General features: G+C 48.1%; 1 protein-coding gene across 2 annotated transcripts in view; it reads right to left on the bottom strand.

Moving 5' to 3' along the window:
- The window catches only part of SPATA20 (spermatogenesis associated 20), a 58274-nt gene that overhangs the window by 15733 nt on the left and 23661 nt on the right, over positions 1–18880 (bottom strand). For both annotated transcript variants that reach the window (XM_035104363.2, XM_035104365.2), the window contains exons 11-15: positions 17453–17645; positions 15872–16040; positions 11153–11355; positions 9376–9575; positions 8416–8496 (exon numbers count right to left, since the gene is read on the bottom strand). In XM_035104363.2, the coding sequence (XP_034960254.2) occupies positions 8416–8496; positions 9376–9575; positions 11153–11355; positions 15872–16040; positions 17453–17645 (846 nt within the window). The remainder of the gene's footprint in view (positions 1–8415; positions 8497–9375; positions 9576–11152; positions 11356–15871; positions 16041–17452; positions 17646–18880) is intronic.

Here is an 18880-nt window from a genome sequence, read left to right as displayed (position 1 = left end):
GATCAGTTAGAACTAGTTTGCTCTTCGCCTGAAGGAATCTGTGCCCTGGTTCTATCTTTTCTTATGCTATTACTGAGGATGGTCCCAATACTGGTATTCTTGGCCGCTACAACAAATTACTACAAAAACTGGGAAACGAAGAGTTCGTGGCATCTGCATTTTTTCTCTGCTGCCAATGTTTGAACTATGCACTTCTGAGGAATGATGAGGGGGTTGTGGGAGGGGAGAGAAGAAGGTGGAGATGACTTGTCTGCATTTTGCTCTGCTTGCAGGCTTCTTGGGCTCACCAGGTTGGCCACATCAGGAGACAGCATACTGGATTAGAGGGAGCAATTGTATTGATCCAATTGTATTCTTATGATGGTTCCTTCATGCTATGTTGATTGGACAATATGGTGAAAATGTTGAGCATGCAAATGGGAGAGCCAGATGATGCCCTCTAAGAAGCTCCCAGTTTCTGAACTCAAACTCGGTAGCGGGGGTGGGTGGCAGCCTATGATGTGGAGGTACTCAGAAGGATGGAGAGCACATTATCAAGAAAAAAGCCAGGGATCTTCACAGAAAAGATGGCTGCCACACGCCTTCCACCCATAGTCTCCCCCAAAAGTAGGTCTATACCGGAGGGAATCTCAGAAGCCCCACAGAGGAGGCAGATATGCCAAGATTGGAGAAAGAGAGGGTCTTATTTAAACCAGAAGACTGGTGGAAGAAAGAAAGAGGGGTAATCTGCAGAGTGAGTGAGCCATTGGCTGATTCCAAGGTCAGTCTTGCATGACAAAGGCAAGCCAGGTGGTGATCGCCTGTAGCACCACTGGAGATCCCAATTTGTCCATTTAGTAGCACAAAAACGTAGGAAGCGTTTCATCTCTGCACATGCAGTTGTTTAGAGTGACTTGCCTTGGCCCAAGTCTCACTGCGATCACACCCCATGCTTAATCTTCTGATTCACTGCAGGCATGTTTCAATCCTGCACGCAATTCAGCCGCATGTTGTGGAGTCCGCTGCCAGTGCAACCCACCATCTGAAGCTTCCACGTTATGTTTCGTGGGTGGGTGGGTGGGCTGATTGCACCTTGTTTATGACTTTTGATTCAGCCATTTGGGCTGATCTTTCTTTCACAGCAAAGTCACTGCTCCTCCTCCGGACGGCCAGCAGGTGGTGGCAGCATGTCACTGAAGCAGTCAGGGGAGGAAATGAGAGTCGATGACCACAGAGTGAAGAGTGGGTCCGTCCCCCCAAGGGGAAATACTCAAGGGGGGGGAGGGCAACATCCCCTTGCCTCACCCTATTCATTTTATGGAAGACAAATAGAGAAAGAGCTGCTGACAATCACAGCTTTTCCTTCCAAAGCTCTTTGCTGCAGTTAAGAGTAAATTGAATTAAACGGTGAGAATGGAATTTAATTTCCATGCTGTTTGATTTGATCATGCTCCCCTTCCACAGGCCTCCTCCGCTGGTTCATCATCTATCTTGGGGCCCCTCCCAGAACACGTATAGGTTGCAAGGATCAAAAAGCTGATACAGCTGTTGGGAAAGGGAGTGATTTATTAGCACTGGCAACGGCAGGCTCGGCTCCCCGCTGCCGACACGGCGCTTTCAAAGCTCCAAAGTGGGTCAGTGCTTTTAATCCTTCTCCGGAAAGGCAAAAGGAGAGGTGGAGCAGCAGCAGAGGCGGCAGCAGGGCAGCAGCAAACAGCTCCAGGTACAGGGCAGGGCAGGATTTGCTCCACAACCCCAGTGATGCCTGAGAGAGCCCAGCATTCAGCGCAAGAGCAGCTACTTCAGACCACATTTCCCTTACAGTCAGTTGTGCTGGACAGCTCCTGGAAGCCTATCTTAGAATAGCACTACTGTATTCTTTCTCTTTTATATGCCTGGTGTCTTTGCCCATGGAGTTTTCTTGGCAGGGATACTGGAGTGGCTTGCCAGTTCCTTCTCCAGGTGGATCACGTTTAGTCAAAACTCTCCACCATGACCTGTCCATCTTGGGTGGCCCTGCATAGCATAGCTCATAGCTCAAGCCCCTTCGCCACGACAAGGCATTGATCCATGAAGGGGATCTTTCTCTTTAGTGAGGAGGAATTAAATAACCTTTTAATGAGGGTGAAAGAGGAGAGCGCAAAATATGGTCTGAAGCTCAACATCAAAAAAACCAAGATCATGGCCACTGGTCCCATCACTTCCTGGCAAATAGAAGGGGAAGAAATGGAGGCAGTGAGAGATTTTACTTTCTTGGGCTCCTTGATCACTGCAGATGGTGACAGCAGTCACGAAATTAAAAGACGCCTGCTTCTTGGGAGAAAAGCAATGACAAACCTAGACAGCATCTTAAAAAGCAGAGACATCACCTTGCCGACCAAGGTCCGTATAGTTAAAGCTATGGTTTTCCCAGTAGTGATGTATGGAAGTGAGAGCTGGACCATAAAGAAGGCTGATCGCCGAAGAATTGATGCTTTTGAATTATGGTGCTGGAGGAGACTCTTGAGAGTCCCATGGACTGCAAGAAGATCAAACCTATCCATTCTTAAGGAAATCAGCCCTGAGTGCTCACTGGAAGGACAGATCGTGAAGCTGAGGCTCCAATACTTTGGCCACCTCATGAGAAGAGAAGACTCCCTGGAAAAGACCCTGATGTTGGGAAAGATTGAGGGCACTAGGAGAAGGGGACGACAGAGGACGAAATGGTTGGACAGTGTTCTTGAAGCTACGAACATGAGTTTGACCAAACTGCGGGAGGCAGTGGAAGACAGGAGTACCTGGTGTGCTCTGGTCCATGGGGTCACAAAGAGTCGGACACAACTAAATGACTAAACAACAATTCTTTCTCTTTATCTTCCTTGCGGAGGATAAGGTCTTTTGATGGCTACTAGTCACAATAGCTATGTTCTCCCTCTAGTGCTCGAGACAGTATGCTTCTGGGTGCCAGTTGCAGGGAATCACAAGCAGGGAGAATGCTCTTGTGTTCGATTCCTGCTCTCTCCTGCCTCCTATGGGCATCGGCTTGGCCATTGTGAGAACAGGATGGCAGACTAGGTGGGCCTTGGGCCTGACTCAGAAGGGCTCTTCTTATGCCATCACACACATTTGTATTCTATTCTTTTTGTATAGTACAGTGGTACCTTGGTTCTCAAACGCCTTGGTACTCAAACAACTTGGAACCCAAACACCGCAGACCCGGAAGTAAGTATTCCAGTTTGTGAACTTTTTTGGGAAGCCAAACATGCTCCATTTTGAGTGTTACGCTTCCAATTTAAGTGCCACACTTCCATTTTGAGAATTACACTGAGGTCTGTCTGTTTTTGCTATTTATTTTGCGTTTTTGTTTTTGCGGCTGTTTTTTTGTTGTTTTTGTGACTATGTGGAACCCAGTTCAGCTACTGATTGATTGATTGATTGTGTGACTGCAGTACATTGTTTATTGCTTTCTTTTATGGTATCGTTAGATAGTAAAATTCATGTTAAATTGCTGTTTTAGGGGTTGTTTTTTAAAAGTATGGAATGGATTAATCCAGTTTGCATTACTTTCTATGGGAAAGCGCACCTTGGTTTTAGAATACTTTGATTTTGGGATGGACTTCTGGAATGGATTAAGTTTGAGAACCAAGGTACCACTGTACTCAGAACAGCTTAGCTCACGCATGGCTTGTACCATTTTTCTCCCCACACCAGCTTTGTGAGGCAAGTTAGGCTAAGGAAGGATGCGATTGGCTCAAGAAGCCATGATTGGCTCAAGTCCATCAGCAGGGATTGATCTGGTCTGTCTGTTTTGGAAAGGATTGGTATTGTGTCAGCGGGCGACGCTTTGACGTTCCCCAATTTTGTGGGAATTGTATTGTTGCGATTGGTTCTGAGGCTTGAGTGGCAAAGGGAGAGCAACTGTGAAGGCAGATTGTTCCACAATTGCAGACACATCTCCAGATCTGTGTGCCTTAAGGCAATTTCAAATGTTTTGTTCTTCTCACATTTTGAACACACCTATAAGGAAGCACACGGAAAAGAGCCACAAGGTCTCAGGTCTCTTTAAGGTTTTCAAAATTCTATATATACTGCTCCATGTAGAGACTGGGGACAAATGTTCCCGACACAAACACCTTGGTATATGGCTCCCTAGTACAATAACCCAAATGCCCATGAATATGTAACTCAATACTGTAGAAGTAAACAAGTCTCAAGCAGGCAAGGCCACGGGTTTCTGTGGCTTGCCTATGAGCTTCTGGCCCTTTGACTGCTTATTGCCACTTGCGGAGGAGACCCAACTGCAGGCAAACTCACGCAACCACCAGCTTCCCCAATCTTTCTCCATCCCAGTTTCATTCAGCGTGGCGTGTTCTTCAGTAAGGAATATATCAGTCATAAGGAGGCAGGATGTAGCCTGGCGAACACAAACGCTGCTGGAAGAGCCAGCTGCCATCAAAGCATAAGAGTCCCACTAGATCAGTCCAAAGGCCCACCTAATGCCGCATCCTGTTCTCACGGTCGTCAACCTGATGCCTAAGGCAAGACCAAAGGCAGTACCTGAGCACAACAGCCTCCTGGGAAGCCCATAAGCAGGGACCTGAGATGCCACCTTATAGGCCACACACTAAAATATAGGAGGCATCCAGATACTAAAGTTCTGCTGATACATCTCCCCACCGCCACCCTGGTGATTTACTCAGGCAAAAATAATTCACCCTTGAAAATACTGGAAGTTGAGGGGACTTCTGGGGGGTTTGTCACTCATGTTAAGGCTGCATAGTGTTAAAAGCTGGCCAAGGAATGTGCCTATGTGTTCACATAAAAATAATCCTTGTGCTGCATTCCTAAAAGCTCTGGGGAAGACCTCAAAGTAAGAGCGCTGGAGGATGCCTGCGGAGATCCTCGGAGCCACATTATAGATACAGGGCGCTTACCAACTTTACCAGGCTGCCCATGCTTTGAGGTCCTCCCAAGGGCTTTTGGGAAGTGTGGACAGCCCAGGAGGCTCTGGGATGGATGCAGCACAAGGGTTGTTTTTAGCAAAACACACAAACACCTCGACACCCCATCGCGTCATGAAGCTTTAAGGCAGAGGTGGGAAACCCCTGGCCCACGGGCCTAATGCAGTCCACCAGGCCTGGCCATTTGGCCTGCGCCATGCACTAACTATCAGCTGGGCTTTCATAGCCCCACCTTCCTGTCAAACCTTCCCACCACCTGTGGGAGGTGGTGGAGATAAGGATCTATCCCATTGGTCGGATCCATTTCCCCACCGTAGACTTAAATAAGTGACAAGCCTCTGCTGCGTGAAAGCTTCACTGAAGTTCCTCCCTGCAACCCCGAAAGAGGCAGAAAATTTGACTTACTTTTTTTCGGTGCTGAGTAAAGTGTTTGGCAAAAGGGGACAGCTATGGTTGTGCCTACAAATCTGGCGCAAGTCGTGGCTTTCTGAGATGTCTGGCTGCTCAGTCCCCTTGCCTCTTTTCAGGGATCCCAGTATCTCCCCTGCCCTCCATCTGCCCCCAGCAAATCCACTGCCCCAAACAGCTGACACCCTTATCACCTCTTTTCCTCCCCCTGCTGCACATCACTGGCAGGCAAAATAAAACGGAATGGTGAGATGCTCCAAATAACGCATCCAAAGCAATTGACAGCAACATGCAGGATTTATCCCGAGCTGCTGGAGCAGAGCTTTCTTCAAGCAGAATCTGGCCCACAGAAGAAACCAAGGCACTGGCAAACCCGAAGCACAAAGAAACAGACTGATATATCCTGGGACAACCTAACCGGTATTAGATCAAAGAGCCCAAGCCTAATGCACTTAACCACCACTCTCGTGCATCCTCTCCCCAGAGGAGGGAAATAAACTCTGCAGTCAACCGTCTGCCTGTTGTCATCCAAACCATCCATTTCGCTAAGGAAAAGAGGACATTTTCCTGCATGGAATCTGTGTCAGCTTTATGACTCCAGATGCGTGGGCAATCCAAGGATGACAGCTGGGCGAGACGCAGGCCACAGCGATGTGTGCTTAGCCCCCCAGAGGGGAAGTGCTGAGAACCCCGTGCTAAAGCATATGCGGCAGCCGCCGAAACAACCTGCTTCCCAGGAAGGGTCCAAAAGACAAAGCTGCTGATGTTGCCGCTGTTAGATGAAAGCAGCCCCCACAGTATGAGACACTGCAGCCTTTGCCTTGGAGAAAGAAGGGCAAGCGAGCTGGAAGGGAGTGTCTGGGAAGTAGAATTTACCCAACAAAGGCAAGAGGGCAAGGAGATCAAGGAGAAGAAGAACAGAGAGGAACAAAGAGATATAAACAACCCAAACCTTTCTTCATATTGCAAAGATTTTATCCCACGGTAGTCAAGGGAAGCAGCTTTGCTTGGAGGCTACAGATCAAGCAGGGTGCTACACCCCAATCCGAAGGCAGGTGAATTTTGACTTGTGTGTGTCTCTCCCTCTCTTGCCTAGCAAATAGCTTCATGGAATGCACAAATTCAGCTTCAGAAATGTTCGCTGCATTTGCAGACATTTCAGCGTTTGCCAATTTTCACACAGTCCTTAAAGGATTCTGCCAGGAGGCACAGCTTGTCGAGCACAACAGGACGCGGCAAAATAGCCATGTGGTGGAGACAGAGCTTCTGCAGTCCCCACTTCCAGGAGTCTCAGTGTTTTTCAGTGACCTCCAGAAACCCAACCCGGGGGGGGGGGGAACAACTAAAATCCGTAACTAACAGTGCAACCCTTTGCCTTCATTTCTGCAACATCTACTGGTCACAGAATCTGGCCCTTCTTATTAAGTTGATGGCAGCTTCAATGCTCGAAACTCCCATTGTTCTAGGCGCATTTTGAGACAGGGAATTTCATTAGCGCGAGCAGTTTCTGAGCTCTGGGTGCAGCACTGCATCTAAGATATCAGATTAAAACTGCAGAGAGGAAGGAAAGGAGGACCTTTTTCCTGCCTCCCCACTTCCAGCTACTCTCTGAAGACTAGAGAAGAGACCCTCTTAAGAATATTAGTGGGGTGGGCAGGGGAAGGAGTAGACCATGTAAAAAATGAGCGTAATATTTTAGCTGCAGTTCATTCATTTTCAGCTTTGTATTCTTGTTATTATAAAGCATGCCTAGACATTCCGTTGTTGTGCCCATAACCCAGGTTTAAGGTGCCATTTAGCTCCTAGCTTTCACTTCTCAGTTTCTAACACTGGGCAGTTTCACAAGGGTTGCCTGGGGGTGCAAGGAATTAAAGGCAGTTACTCTAAGCAGGCTGCTTTGGTAAGCAGACCAAACAGGTGCCTGGTCCATAGATCTGAAGAGAGCCACTCTGGGGTGGGGCTTTTCATCTCATACATGGGTCTGCAGGCTAGCGCGCTGGCTAAAAAATAAATCACATTGTCTTGGGTGCTCATTCTTCTTATAGTCTTCAATCTAGGGGACGGGAGCTCTTGTGGACAGGCCAGCGGCAACATCCCCTGGCATTGTAACCCCACCATTTCTGTCAACCAAACACAGCACTCATATGCCCTGCCATCTTGATCCCTATGGTCAGCCAGCCTGTATCCAGCCTGATCACCCCACCCCACCCCACCCCCACCCCCGAATCTTCTTTTTACAAACATTAATTTTTTACGGGTAACAAAAGAATCCAACACAGACATACAAACACAGGTTGTAGGCGAGACAGCCATAATAGCTATGATTGCCACACATTAGAAGAGATAATACTAGGGCGCTGACTGATCTTGTACAAAGAAATGGACATCGCTGTACGGATTCCAAACATCACCCCTCAACATACTGTTCACCTTGATTGCATCAAGCCAAATAACCTCTCCAGAAAGACATTTGAAAACTAGAAAGCCTGGGCCCCTCTGGGCTTGAACTGATGTATGAAATAAAACATGTCTTGTGTGACTTCTACAAAGGCTAAGTACGAGACCCTATCACGCCACCTACATATTGTACTTTTCTTGGTGCCCTTCCAATGATATGAAATTTCCACGAGTGGCAATAAGTGGATGAGTTCTCTGCACCATAAAAGTGTTATTCTGCCCCCCAAATCCTGGATCTTCTAATATATTTATTCTACTTCGGGTGCAGGAATCCTCAGGCCCTCCATATGTTGCTGTACAACAACTCCCATGGCCATTGGTCATGCTTGCTGGGGTTGATTGAGAGCTGCGGTCGAGCAACATATGTAGGGCCACTGACCCTGCATTGCCTCTCTCTAACCATCCATCAGTTTGCCCATCAGACCTGACCTGGTGAAGAATCTTGTGGCTCTTTGTTGCTCTAAAGACCTGCTCCTTCTGGGACCTCACCTTAACTGGCCTTTGACTTTGTGAAGGTCACCTTCACCCCGGTCACCGACATCCCACATCCTGAAAGTGAAAACACCTGGGCCAGAAGACCCAGAAGAAGCACAAAAGAGGGAGGAGCCAGCTGTCCGCTGGTGGGTCTTACCCTGTTTGGAGTGTACGTAGAATAATAGCAGTGCAGCAGCTCTCTGGTGTCGTCTCCTGCTGGGTCACCACAGATAACAACCTGCCCGGAGAATAAAGCAGAATTAAGGATGTGCTCCAAATACTTCTCTAAGGAGCAAAAAAAAAAACAACAGGTGGGAAAACACCTCTGCAGAAAATGATCAACAAAATACAGTACAACTATATACTCTGCTCACAAGCAGTGATGAAACATGTTGCCATGGGTCCCCCTTGGCCCATCGCATGGGACTCTCTCAGTGTGCATGCGCAAGGGGCCTGTTCTATTTCTGGGCTGGATGCCTTGAACCTTTCAACTGATAAAAGACTCAGGAGGGATCCAACCAACTCCCAGTAGGAGAAAAGCCAAAACAAAGGCCAAGGGACCCTCCCTCTCCACCCCTTCCTCTCATGCACGCTTTATTTTAAAGTTACGTTTATACTATTGGATCAGGTTGTTCTAAGGTATGTGGTCTTTGTTGTACATTTGGTAGTTTCTTCAGCTTGTAAACTGCCTTGTGTGCCGTGATACAGAAACACGGTATAACAAATTGGGCTGGCTGAATCCAGCCCAGAATATATATACTGAAGTTCTTCTCTTCTTGGAAGGGCAAAAGCCTGGATAGCTCAGTTGGTTACTGATAATGCTAAGGTTGCAGGTTCGATCTCTGTATGGACAGCTGCATATTCCTGCATTGCAGGGGGCTGGACTAGTTGGGTCCCTTCCAACTCTCTGATCCTATGAACTAAAAAAATTTGAGAACAAAGGAGGGAGAAACGGGGGGGGGGGGTTGAATGGTGGGAACCGGGGAGGGGAACGGTCTCTCCTTTCCACCCTGACTTCAGCCACTTTGGAAGGGGGGGAGCAGGGATGGGGGCTATCTTCCTGTGGAGTGGAAGTCTCTTCCTTCTCTTAACATTAAGGAGGAGCCTAAAAGGTTACCTGCTTCAGGGTCTGGTGGAAGGCCGCAGCGGATCGGGCCATCTCTGGGAGGACCACAGGGATTTTCAGCAGCCTCTCCGAGAAGGCAGCCAGGATCTGCCCCGCTTTCTTCACCCATTCCTTGTGGCCGGTGTAGCTGGCTGCCCGCAGGAGGTTAGCAACAGCAATAGAGTTGGGGCAGGGCTCTGCACCGTCTTGATCTGAAAGTGTGGGGCGGGAGAAGCAGTAGTCAAGTCAAGTCGCCCAGAGCGCATGAGCTTTCTGCTTGCAAATTCACAGACTGTAAGGAGCACGGGGTCACCAGCCTCTCTGTGCCCAAGGGCATTTGAACCTGAGGCTCTGAAACCCCAGAGCTGATTTGCAACCCTGCTAAGTGGCATTTCAGAAGCCCTGGGACAACATGAAATCTGTGGCCCTTTGCGCAGGTACTTAGGAGTAAATACCTCTGAATTAAGTGCGACTTATTGCCAAGCAAACAGGCACAGAACAGGGCTATTACATCCTGGCCTAACTTTAAAGCAGTTGCTTTCCGACCTTAGCGGGCAAGTAGTCCTGCCTCCCATGTCCCTCTTAGCTGTTGGGCAATCGCTCCCAGACTGCCCTCCCAATCTGTGACATCAGAGAAGCTAAGCCAACAGCCAGCCTCTGAACCTCACCCATGTATACATGTATGCTGCAAATCAGGTTGCCCCACTCAGCGCTGAACACTGACAGCCTGTAGGTTGTGAGCATGCTAACGTAACATAGAGAGGCTGCAGTGTGATCAATGCACAAGGCAAGCGGGCTAAACCACCAGGCCTGTGGTGCCTCCTCAGTGTGTGTGTTTCTACTGCAGGCAGAGAGATGCTCGTCTGATGTACATCTCTGCACCAACCCACGTACCAAGCTTGAAACTCCAGCACTTGTATCTTTGAAGGTTGGAAAGTGGGGCAAGAGGTGGGGTTGTGGACTGAGGAGACATTTCCCTTAGGCAAGGCTTCACATTAGCCTCAGGAGATGGATGTGGGCTTATACCAAGCACAGAAACTCCTTTTATGGTTTGTTTGTTTGTTTGTTTGTTTGTTTGTTTGTTTGTTTGTTTGTTTGTTTTAAGCACAGGCACTGGAAACACCAGGGAAGGACCTGTCAGCATTTCCATATGACGCTACTCAACTGTTTTAAAGTTAGACCTAGCTGGATGAAATGGTCTCTTCCATAGGGGGCAGCATCAGCTGTTTTATGGTAGGTTTGTAAATTGTCAGAAGGTAAAGCTAAAGGGCCCCCTGACCATCAGGTCCAGTTGTGTCCGACTCTGGGGTTGTGGCGCTCATCTCACTCTATAGGCCGAGGGAGCCGGCGTTTGTCCATAGACAGCTTCTGGGTCATGTGGCCAGCATGACAAAGCTGCTTCTGGCGAACCAGAGCAGCGCACGGAAACGCCGTTTACCTTCCCGCCGGAGCGGTCCCTATTTATCTACTTGCACTTTGATGTGCTTTCGAACAGCTAGGTGGGCAGGAGCTGGGACCGAGCAATGGGAGCTCACCCCGTTGCAGGGATTCGAACCGCCGGCCTTCTGATCAGCAAGCCCTAGACTCTGTGGTTTAACCCACAGCGCCACCTGGGTCCCTGTCAGAAAGCTTTCCATTGTCAGATGGAATTGTCAGAAAGCGATCCATAAATTAATAAAATATTTTTAAAAAATAAAATAAAACCCGGAGATTTGATTAAGACTCTCGCTCATCCACTTGGGGTGTTTGTGCATGCCTGGCGGTCTCATCCCCGAGGGCAAACACGTACCATCCTTCATGCGCAGGAGCAAAGAAGGGTCGCCAGCCTCTGTGGAGAAGTAGGCAAAACCCTTTGGATCCCAGAAGAGCTCGTCTTGCTTGCGCTGCAGCTCCACAGCCCACTCCAACCAGCTCGGGTTCAGCGAGGCCTCGTAAAGGTCAAAGAGCGCTTGGATGACAAAGACATAGTCCTCCAGGAAGCCGTGGATGGAGCTGCAAAGGGCCACAAGAATGCAATGGAGCTGTCTCGTCTAAAAATTAGTCTGTTGTTTAACGAACATAATGGGCATGGCAGGTGGAGGGCATCCACCCTCATGTTACCCCAATGTATTATCTTAGCTGCCATCCCCACCCCACCCCAGTCACCATGGCTAATACTACTTTAAAACATACATGGTTGGTTTTTAATGATCTTTCTTTTGTTTCACCTGCAATGTTCGGGAAAGACAGCATAGCCAGTTAAAGAACACTGGAGGGGAATCTATCGGACTGCCCTGGCGAGGGGTTATGGGAGTCGTAGTCCAACAACATACAGAGGGTCCCATACAGAGTTCCCCATCCTTTGCATAGAGGCTTCTGCCTTCCCAGGCAGAAACAGTGGGATGGCAAAGCCCCTTCAGAGGTAGAGTCCTCCATAAAGCTGGTGCGTCAGCTGAGATTCCTGCACTGCAGGGGGCTAGACTAGACGGCCCTTGGGGTCCCTTCCAACTCTAAAGCTCTATGATCCTATGTTTCCTGTACTCAGGACATGCAAGCACCCAATACGTTACACAGAAACCTAGGAAGGAAGCCTTATACCAAGTTAGACCAAGTTGGGTCCACCTACATCAGTATTGCCTGCACGGGCTGGCAGCACCTTTCTGGGCTCTCAAGCTGGGAGTCTTTCCCAGCCCCTCCTGGGGACACCAGGTATTGAACCAGGGTACCTAGCTGCTTTCAATGCAGCTGCTCTACCACTGAGCTGAAGCCATTATTGAGGGGCAAAGAGGAAGAACCGTACTTCAACCCCTGCTGAAGAGGCTGTGCAGAAAGGGAAAAGTAAATTGCTTTGCTGCTGGAACGAGCCTGGCACTCAAAAAGGTAAGTAAGCAAAGATCAGCTTGACATGCAGCGGAAAGGCAGTTGCCCGAGAGCCGGCTATTAGCATTAAGTAGCCAAGCAAATCACACACTCTCCCACATACTTTCCCCGGCTGTCTTAATCTCTATTGACACGAGCTTCGTTTTGTGTTTGCTCAAGATAAGTCAGGGATGAGCGTTTTGCTTGGAACCGGGAGGCGGGGGACCTTCCGAAGCTTCTGTTGCCACAGGCTTGACATCCGTTTGCCACCTGGCAGAAGGCACCGGCGCCAGGAATGCCAAGGGAGGTTGCAGGAACAGCCCCCTTCAGTGACTGGCTTCGTTTCTCAGGGACGGCAGGGAAGGGGGTTCCCTTGGTGGCAGCTCAAGCTGTGACACATATGCCTGTGTTCTGGCCCCGCTAGTGTACATGCACCTGTCCCAAATCTTTCCCTTTTTTTCATAATTTTTTATTAGTTTTCAAACCATTTAACAAATTCAATTCAATTTAAACACGATATTCCTTCAAGACTGCCCAGCCTTACTTCCATGTTGTTTCCATTCAAATCTTTCATCTACTACCATATACTGCATGGAATATTTCCCTAGAGCATATACAGGTGAAACTCAGAAAATTAGAATATCGTCGAAAAGTGCATTTATTTCAGTAATGCAACTTAAAAGGCGAAACCAATATATGAGATAGATGCATGACATGCAAAGCAAGATATGTCAAGCCTTTATTTGTAGTAACTGTAATTATTTGTCGTTAGGCGGGTCAATTATAAATGGAATGTAATTAATGAAATGTAATAGCGATGTTTATTTTTGTGTTATTGTAACTATTTGTTTTATTACTGTGGAATTTCCAAAAGAAAGCATTTGTAAAAATTAAAAGAAAAATAAAAAAAATAAAAAGTTGCATTACTGAAATAAATGCACTTTTCGACGATATTCTAATTTCACCTGTATCTTACGTTACATTTCTTTGCACCTGTCCTTAATCTTCACACAAACATGCTTCTCCTTGTGGAATGTCTGTGCTTCTCCTATTGGATACAAGGGGTCTTGTGCATAGCTGTCAAGTTCTCCCTTTTTAAAAGGGAAATTTCCTTATGCTGAATAGGCTTCCTCGCGAGAAAAGGGAAAACTTGACAGCTATGGTCTGCTGCCATGCGATGATTGAGAGCCTGGAAGTCCTCAGCTGCAACATGGACTCAGCTGGCTGGCCTGGAGCAGGCTTCCTTAGGCCTCTCTCTACCAATTTGCCAGGGAGCAACAGCGGGAGACAGCTTTTGCCCTCGCTTCGCAGAGGCCTCTGGTGGGCCACTGTGGGAAGCAGAATGGTGGATGCAGATCAAGGTTTCCCAAACTCTGGTTGCCAAATGTTATTGGACTACAAGTCCCATCATCCCTAGCTAGCAAAACCAGTGGTCAGGGATGATGGGAAATGTAGTCCAGAAAATAGCTGGCGACCCAAGTTTGGGAAACACTGGACTTAGATGGACCTTTGTTCTGATGCAGCAGGGGTCCTTTTTAAGCCACTTTCAGCACCAGCCGACCGTCTGTAATATCAGCATGCTTTACAAAGTTTTTGCAAAGGGATATGGGTACTTTAAAGCAGAGTTTCTCAACCTTGGGTCCCCAGCTGTTGTTGGACTACAACTCCCAGTGTTCCCTGACCACTAGGGATGATGGGAGTTGTAGTCCCAACAACAGCTGGGGACCCAAGGTTGAGAAACTCTGCTTTGAAGCACTTACGGCTCGGTTGGCACGTAACACCAAGCCAAACCATGGCTCAGCACAAATGTGAAGGCACCTTTAATCCCGCTCCTGCTGCGCTATGGTTTGGTTTAGCATATCGCCTAAACCCAGGCTCATGGTTTGCCTCTTCTAGACAAACGAGGAGCTGTAAAAGAAAAACAAACCTTGGATACAGCTCATAGTTTGGGTGGAGCGAGGCAAACCACAAGCCCAGGTTCAGACGACAGCCCAAGGCCAAACCATGGCTTAGCTCACCTGCTATCTGGAAGCCCAAGCATCTGAATAAAGCCATGGATTTGCCTTAGTGTTATGTGCAAACAGGGTCACTGCGTAAATATTGAGTTCTTTTATTTAGCACTAGTATCTTGAAGCCCATTAAATTAACGGGTGCTAGAACATGCAATGTCCCCCACCCATTCCACCCTCTCTCCCCCTCCCTTCTTTTCTCCACCCACACGTGCCGGCTCTGTGTGCGTCCAGTCTTTGCGTCCAATCCCTGTGTCCGTGGGGCACATGATCAGTAGCGCGGAAAACGGGACACACGGAATCTGGATGCAGAGACACAGGGACTTTATTATATAGGATTAGCACTAAATGCCTATTTGTTAGTAAACCTATGTAGACACTTTTTAACAGGCCACCCGGTTACTCGGAAAGGAGCCAAAGCACAGGCGGTTGTGAAGACACAAGATCTGCTTATTGCTATGAAGATCACGTCCTCCCCTGCTCATTCCGGTTGCAATCCGGAGCCATTAATTAATAGCGGTGGGAGTTTTGCCACTTTGCTCAATGGAACGAAGAGATTGCACCTGCAGCTTTAAGGTCAGAGCCAAAGGTCTGGATTCATGTGATAAAGGTCCTCCCAGAGTGAAAACTTCCAATTTCATGTTCAGCATTGAGAGAACTAACTAAATTTCTGCACGCAATATTTGCGTTGCCAGCATACTTGATTTTAAACAGCACTTATTTATTAAGAAGAGGAAGTGGCATAATTGGGGGGGGGGTTGTTGTTTATTTATTTTGCAGAAGACTTCATTTATTTTTTTAAAAAATTACAGCCTGCTTTTCACCATGTAGGTCTCGAGTGGCTTACAACAATAAAATATACACAATTTAAAACATGAATGAAACCTCAAAAAAATAAACTTCAAGAATTTAAAATCAAGAAGAAGAAGAAGAAGAAGAAGAAGAAGAAGAAGAAGAAGAAGAAGAAGAAGAAGAAGAAGAAGAAGAAGAAGAAGAAGACCTGTAAAACATCTGAGAAGCCTTCCGGGTGCAAAAGCCTTCTGAAATAAAAAGGTTTTGAGCAGGTGCCTGAAACTCAGTAGGGACGGTGCCTGTCTAACTTCTTGTGGGAGGGAGTTCCACAGAACTGGGGCCATAACATGAAGGCACAACTCTGTATCTCTGGCCCATAGGCAACCAGAAACGGTGCTCCCCCTGATTATCTTGGTGACTGACTTGGGCTGTACAGGATACGGCAGTCTTTAAGTAATCCTGAGCCTAAATTATTCAGTTTTCCCACACTAGTACAAGAACACTGAACCCAGTACTTGGGCCAAGGTGGAGGAAGAAGTGGAGGAAAGAGGCAAGGGGAGCAACGAAGGGCCAGGGGAACTAAAGCAATGAACTGTAGGGAAACACTGAAGTCTCTCTCCATTTTGCCCTGGAAATTCTGCCAGTTGCAGAACCTGACCGCAGAATTTCACAGCTTTCCTCCCCTTGGGAGAAACAGAGGTTGAGCACTGGGGTTGAGGAGACCCAGAGGTGGAACCAATCCCAGCGCCCTGCCTGTAGCAATGCTGGTTTTGGCATGGGGGCTGAGCTACGTGCCTTTGCCCCCATGCCGCCTACCCAAAGAGCCTGCCCCCTCTTTACAGGCTTGACTGCCATCACTTGACGCATACCTCTTTTCCACCCCGTTTCCTTGGCCCCGGTAGCAGCTTCTGAGCAGCTTCCCGGTGGCGGCGCTGAACATGTGGTGCCGCAGGAAGGAAGCCGCACGTACGGCCCTGTCGGTGTATTCGCTCTTGCCCAAGATGGCCCCGCTCTGAGCAAAGCCGGAAATCATCAGCCCTGGGAGAGGAGAGAGGGAGGCAGAGTCAGTGTGTCGCAGAGTCAGTGTGACTGACTCCCCTCAATGTGTTTGGCGAGGGGAATGTGTTTCCCCTGAAATTCGGTAGATGCAGAAGCCTGGTCGGGTGTGACATGCTGCTAACAGGCCCAAGTCACTTTCTCACCAAAATGGCGGCTCCCAAGATTCACTGAAGGCAGGGTGAATGAAGGCAGGCAATCCTTCTCCAGGGCCTGACTTACCACCGAATGCACAGTCATGGTACCCTGTGGTGAAAAAAATCCACCATCCTTCCACTCCCATCCAAAATAATAATAATAATAATAATAATAATAATAATAATAATAATAATAATAATAATAATATGGATTTGGAAGGAGGCCAAACATTTCCCTCATATTACCTGCGTGGAAGATGTCAGCTGGCAAAATATATGCCCTCAGGCGCAGATAATCAGCCAGCCAGTCTCCACAGCTCTGAAAGCGATTTCTCCCCCCCCCCAAAAATGTGTTTTTTAAAATAATAAATAAATAAGCACACTCTTCCGAGCCAAAAGCACAGGCAATTTCCGAAAGGAGAATCCCGTGAATTCTAGAACCACTTTCTGAGCACACACACATTGTCTCCCAAGAGACTGCCGTGTTTCTCTACTTTTTTTCCACCGCTATATGCCTGCCTATTTTTTATTTCATAGCGCACATTTTATAGAATGTGAAAAGACAGAGTAATGCCGTAGCTGCACTGGTTAATGGGAAATTATTTCAAAGCGCCTGTGAGGGAAAACAGGAGAAAGGTTCTGCTGCCCCCTGCTGGAAAATGGGGAGAAGAGTTTCAGAAAAATAGTGGTCCTTTCCTCAGTCTAGAGCAGGCATCCCCAAACTTCGGCCCTCCAGATGTTTTGGACTACAATTCCCACCTTCCCCGACCACTGGTCCTGTTAGCTAGGGATCATGGGAGTTGTAGGCCAAAACATCTGGAGGGCCGCAGTTTGGAGGTGCCTGGTCTAGAGTCTAGACCAGGTATAGGCAAACTTGGCCCTCCAGATGTTTTGGGACTACAACTCCCATCACCCCTAGCTAACAGGACCAGTGGTGAGGGATGATGGGAGTTGTAGTCCCAAAACATCTGGAGGGCCAGGTTTGGCCATGCCTGGTCTAGAGGTATCTTCTTGGGTGGAGAGTATACATCAAGGGCAGGAGAATAAGGAAGGAGTAAACAGTTTTGGTTCTATCCGCAACCGTCCCTCCAGCATCAGGGTATATCTGCTCAGCAGCTTGCATCATGGAAGAACGTATTTCAGCTAAAATACTGCCTGTGTGTTCCCACCCATTCCCCCAACCTCTGTGCAGCCAATTGCACGTGAATGGGCACACATGGATGCATGGCAGCGAGCTCAGCGCAAGAGCAACCTCACCGTTCCAGGACGCCAGCATCTTGGTGTCCAGGTGGGGTCGTGGTCGCAGGCCACGAGCTTTGTAGAGCTTCTCCTTGCCTTTAGCAAGCAGCGCCTTCAGCTGCTCCAGCTGCAGTCCAAAGCGGGCCGCTGTGAGCTCCAGGGAATACTGCACAATCAGGACGTTTTTTCCTTTTAGCTCATTGTGAGGGTCCTGAAAGGAAAAGCCAACACTGGAGAACGGGAAGGGACGACATACTCTCCAAATGGGACTTGGGCTGGCACCCCTAGCAGCCCTTGCCATTGGGATTACTCTAACTCACTGGCGAGTTGAGGCCAGTAACTGGGGAAATGTAGAATGAGTTGCGCCTCTAATGCCCAACCCATTGAATTGTCCCTTTTCCCTCCCTTGGTAACTTTGGTTTGGCAGGAGGTGCCAGAGGGGACATGGGTGGCGCTGTGGGTTAAACCACTGAGCCTAGGGCTTGCTGATCAGAAGGTCGGCGGTTCGAATCCCCGCAACGGGGTGAGCTCCCGTTGTTCAGTCCCAGCTCCTGCCAACCTAGCAGTTCAAAAGCACATCAAAGTGCAAGTAGATAAATAGGTAGCGCTCTGATGGGAAGGTAAACGGCGTTTCCATGTGCTGCTCTGGTTCGCTAGAAGTGGCTTTGTCATGCTGGCCGCACGACCTGGAAGCTGTACACCGGCTCCCTCGGCCAATAAGAGCAAGATAAGCACCGCAACCACAGAGTCAGTCACGACTGGACCTAATGGTCAAGGGTCCCTTTACCTTTACCTTTATCAGAGGCAGGTAGGGGAGGAGGAAACTAGACACAAAAGAAAAGCAAAAAAGGAGGAGCATATACAGGGGAAATTAAAAGAGGATCCCATGTTGAAAGTTGGGGTTTAAAAGTTGGATAAATTTAACGATATTTGGAATTCATTTTTATAAATAGCATAACAGATTAAGGTCTGGTTAACTACAGTAACAATCCCCCCTTTTTTAAATGAACACAGTATCTTTTTTGCGTTTTACATGGGTACTATTTCTTGTTTCTTCTTCTTTTTTGTGTCTTATCTTACTCTGTATAAAATAAAATAAAATAGTTGAGGAATATTGATCTAACTCAGTGATAAAGAGGCCAGATGTGTCCCACATTGCCTTGGAATCAAGGCCATCATATCCCTTCCTCTTATGGCTTAGCGGGGAATGGGGAGCTTCCAGTGTGGCCACTAGGACTTTTTCCTCTTTAATTGGGGTGGGGTGGGGTTGGGGTGATTCTGTGGGAAGAGGATCAAGCAAAGGAGTCAGGCAAGCAAAAGAATGAAAATGCAGGTTGTAGACCCAGCCAAAAAGCCCCAACCAGACCCTGCAACCTCTTCCTGCTTCCTTTTCTAAGGGGCAGCTGGGGGGCTGGAGCCAAAGGAGCAGAGCAGTCCAAGTGACCT

Source organism: Zootoca vivipara, chromosome 2 (genome assembly GCF_963506605.1).
Source record: "Zootoca vivipara chromosome 2, rZooViv1.1, whole genome shotgun sequence".
Taxonomy (NCBI): Eukaryota; Metazoa; Chordata; class Lepidosauria; order Squamata; family Lacertidae; genus Zootoca; species Zootoca vivipara.
Note: the sequence above shows the minus strand (reverse complement) of the source record. Positions and strands in the feature narration are given on the sequence as shown.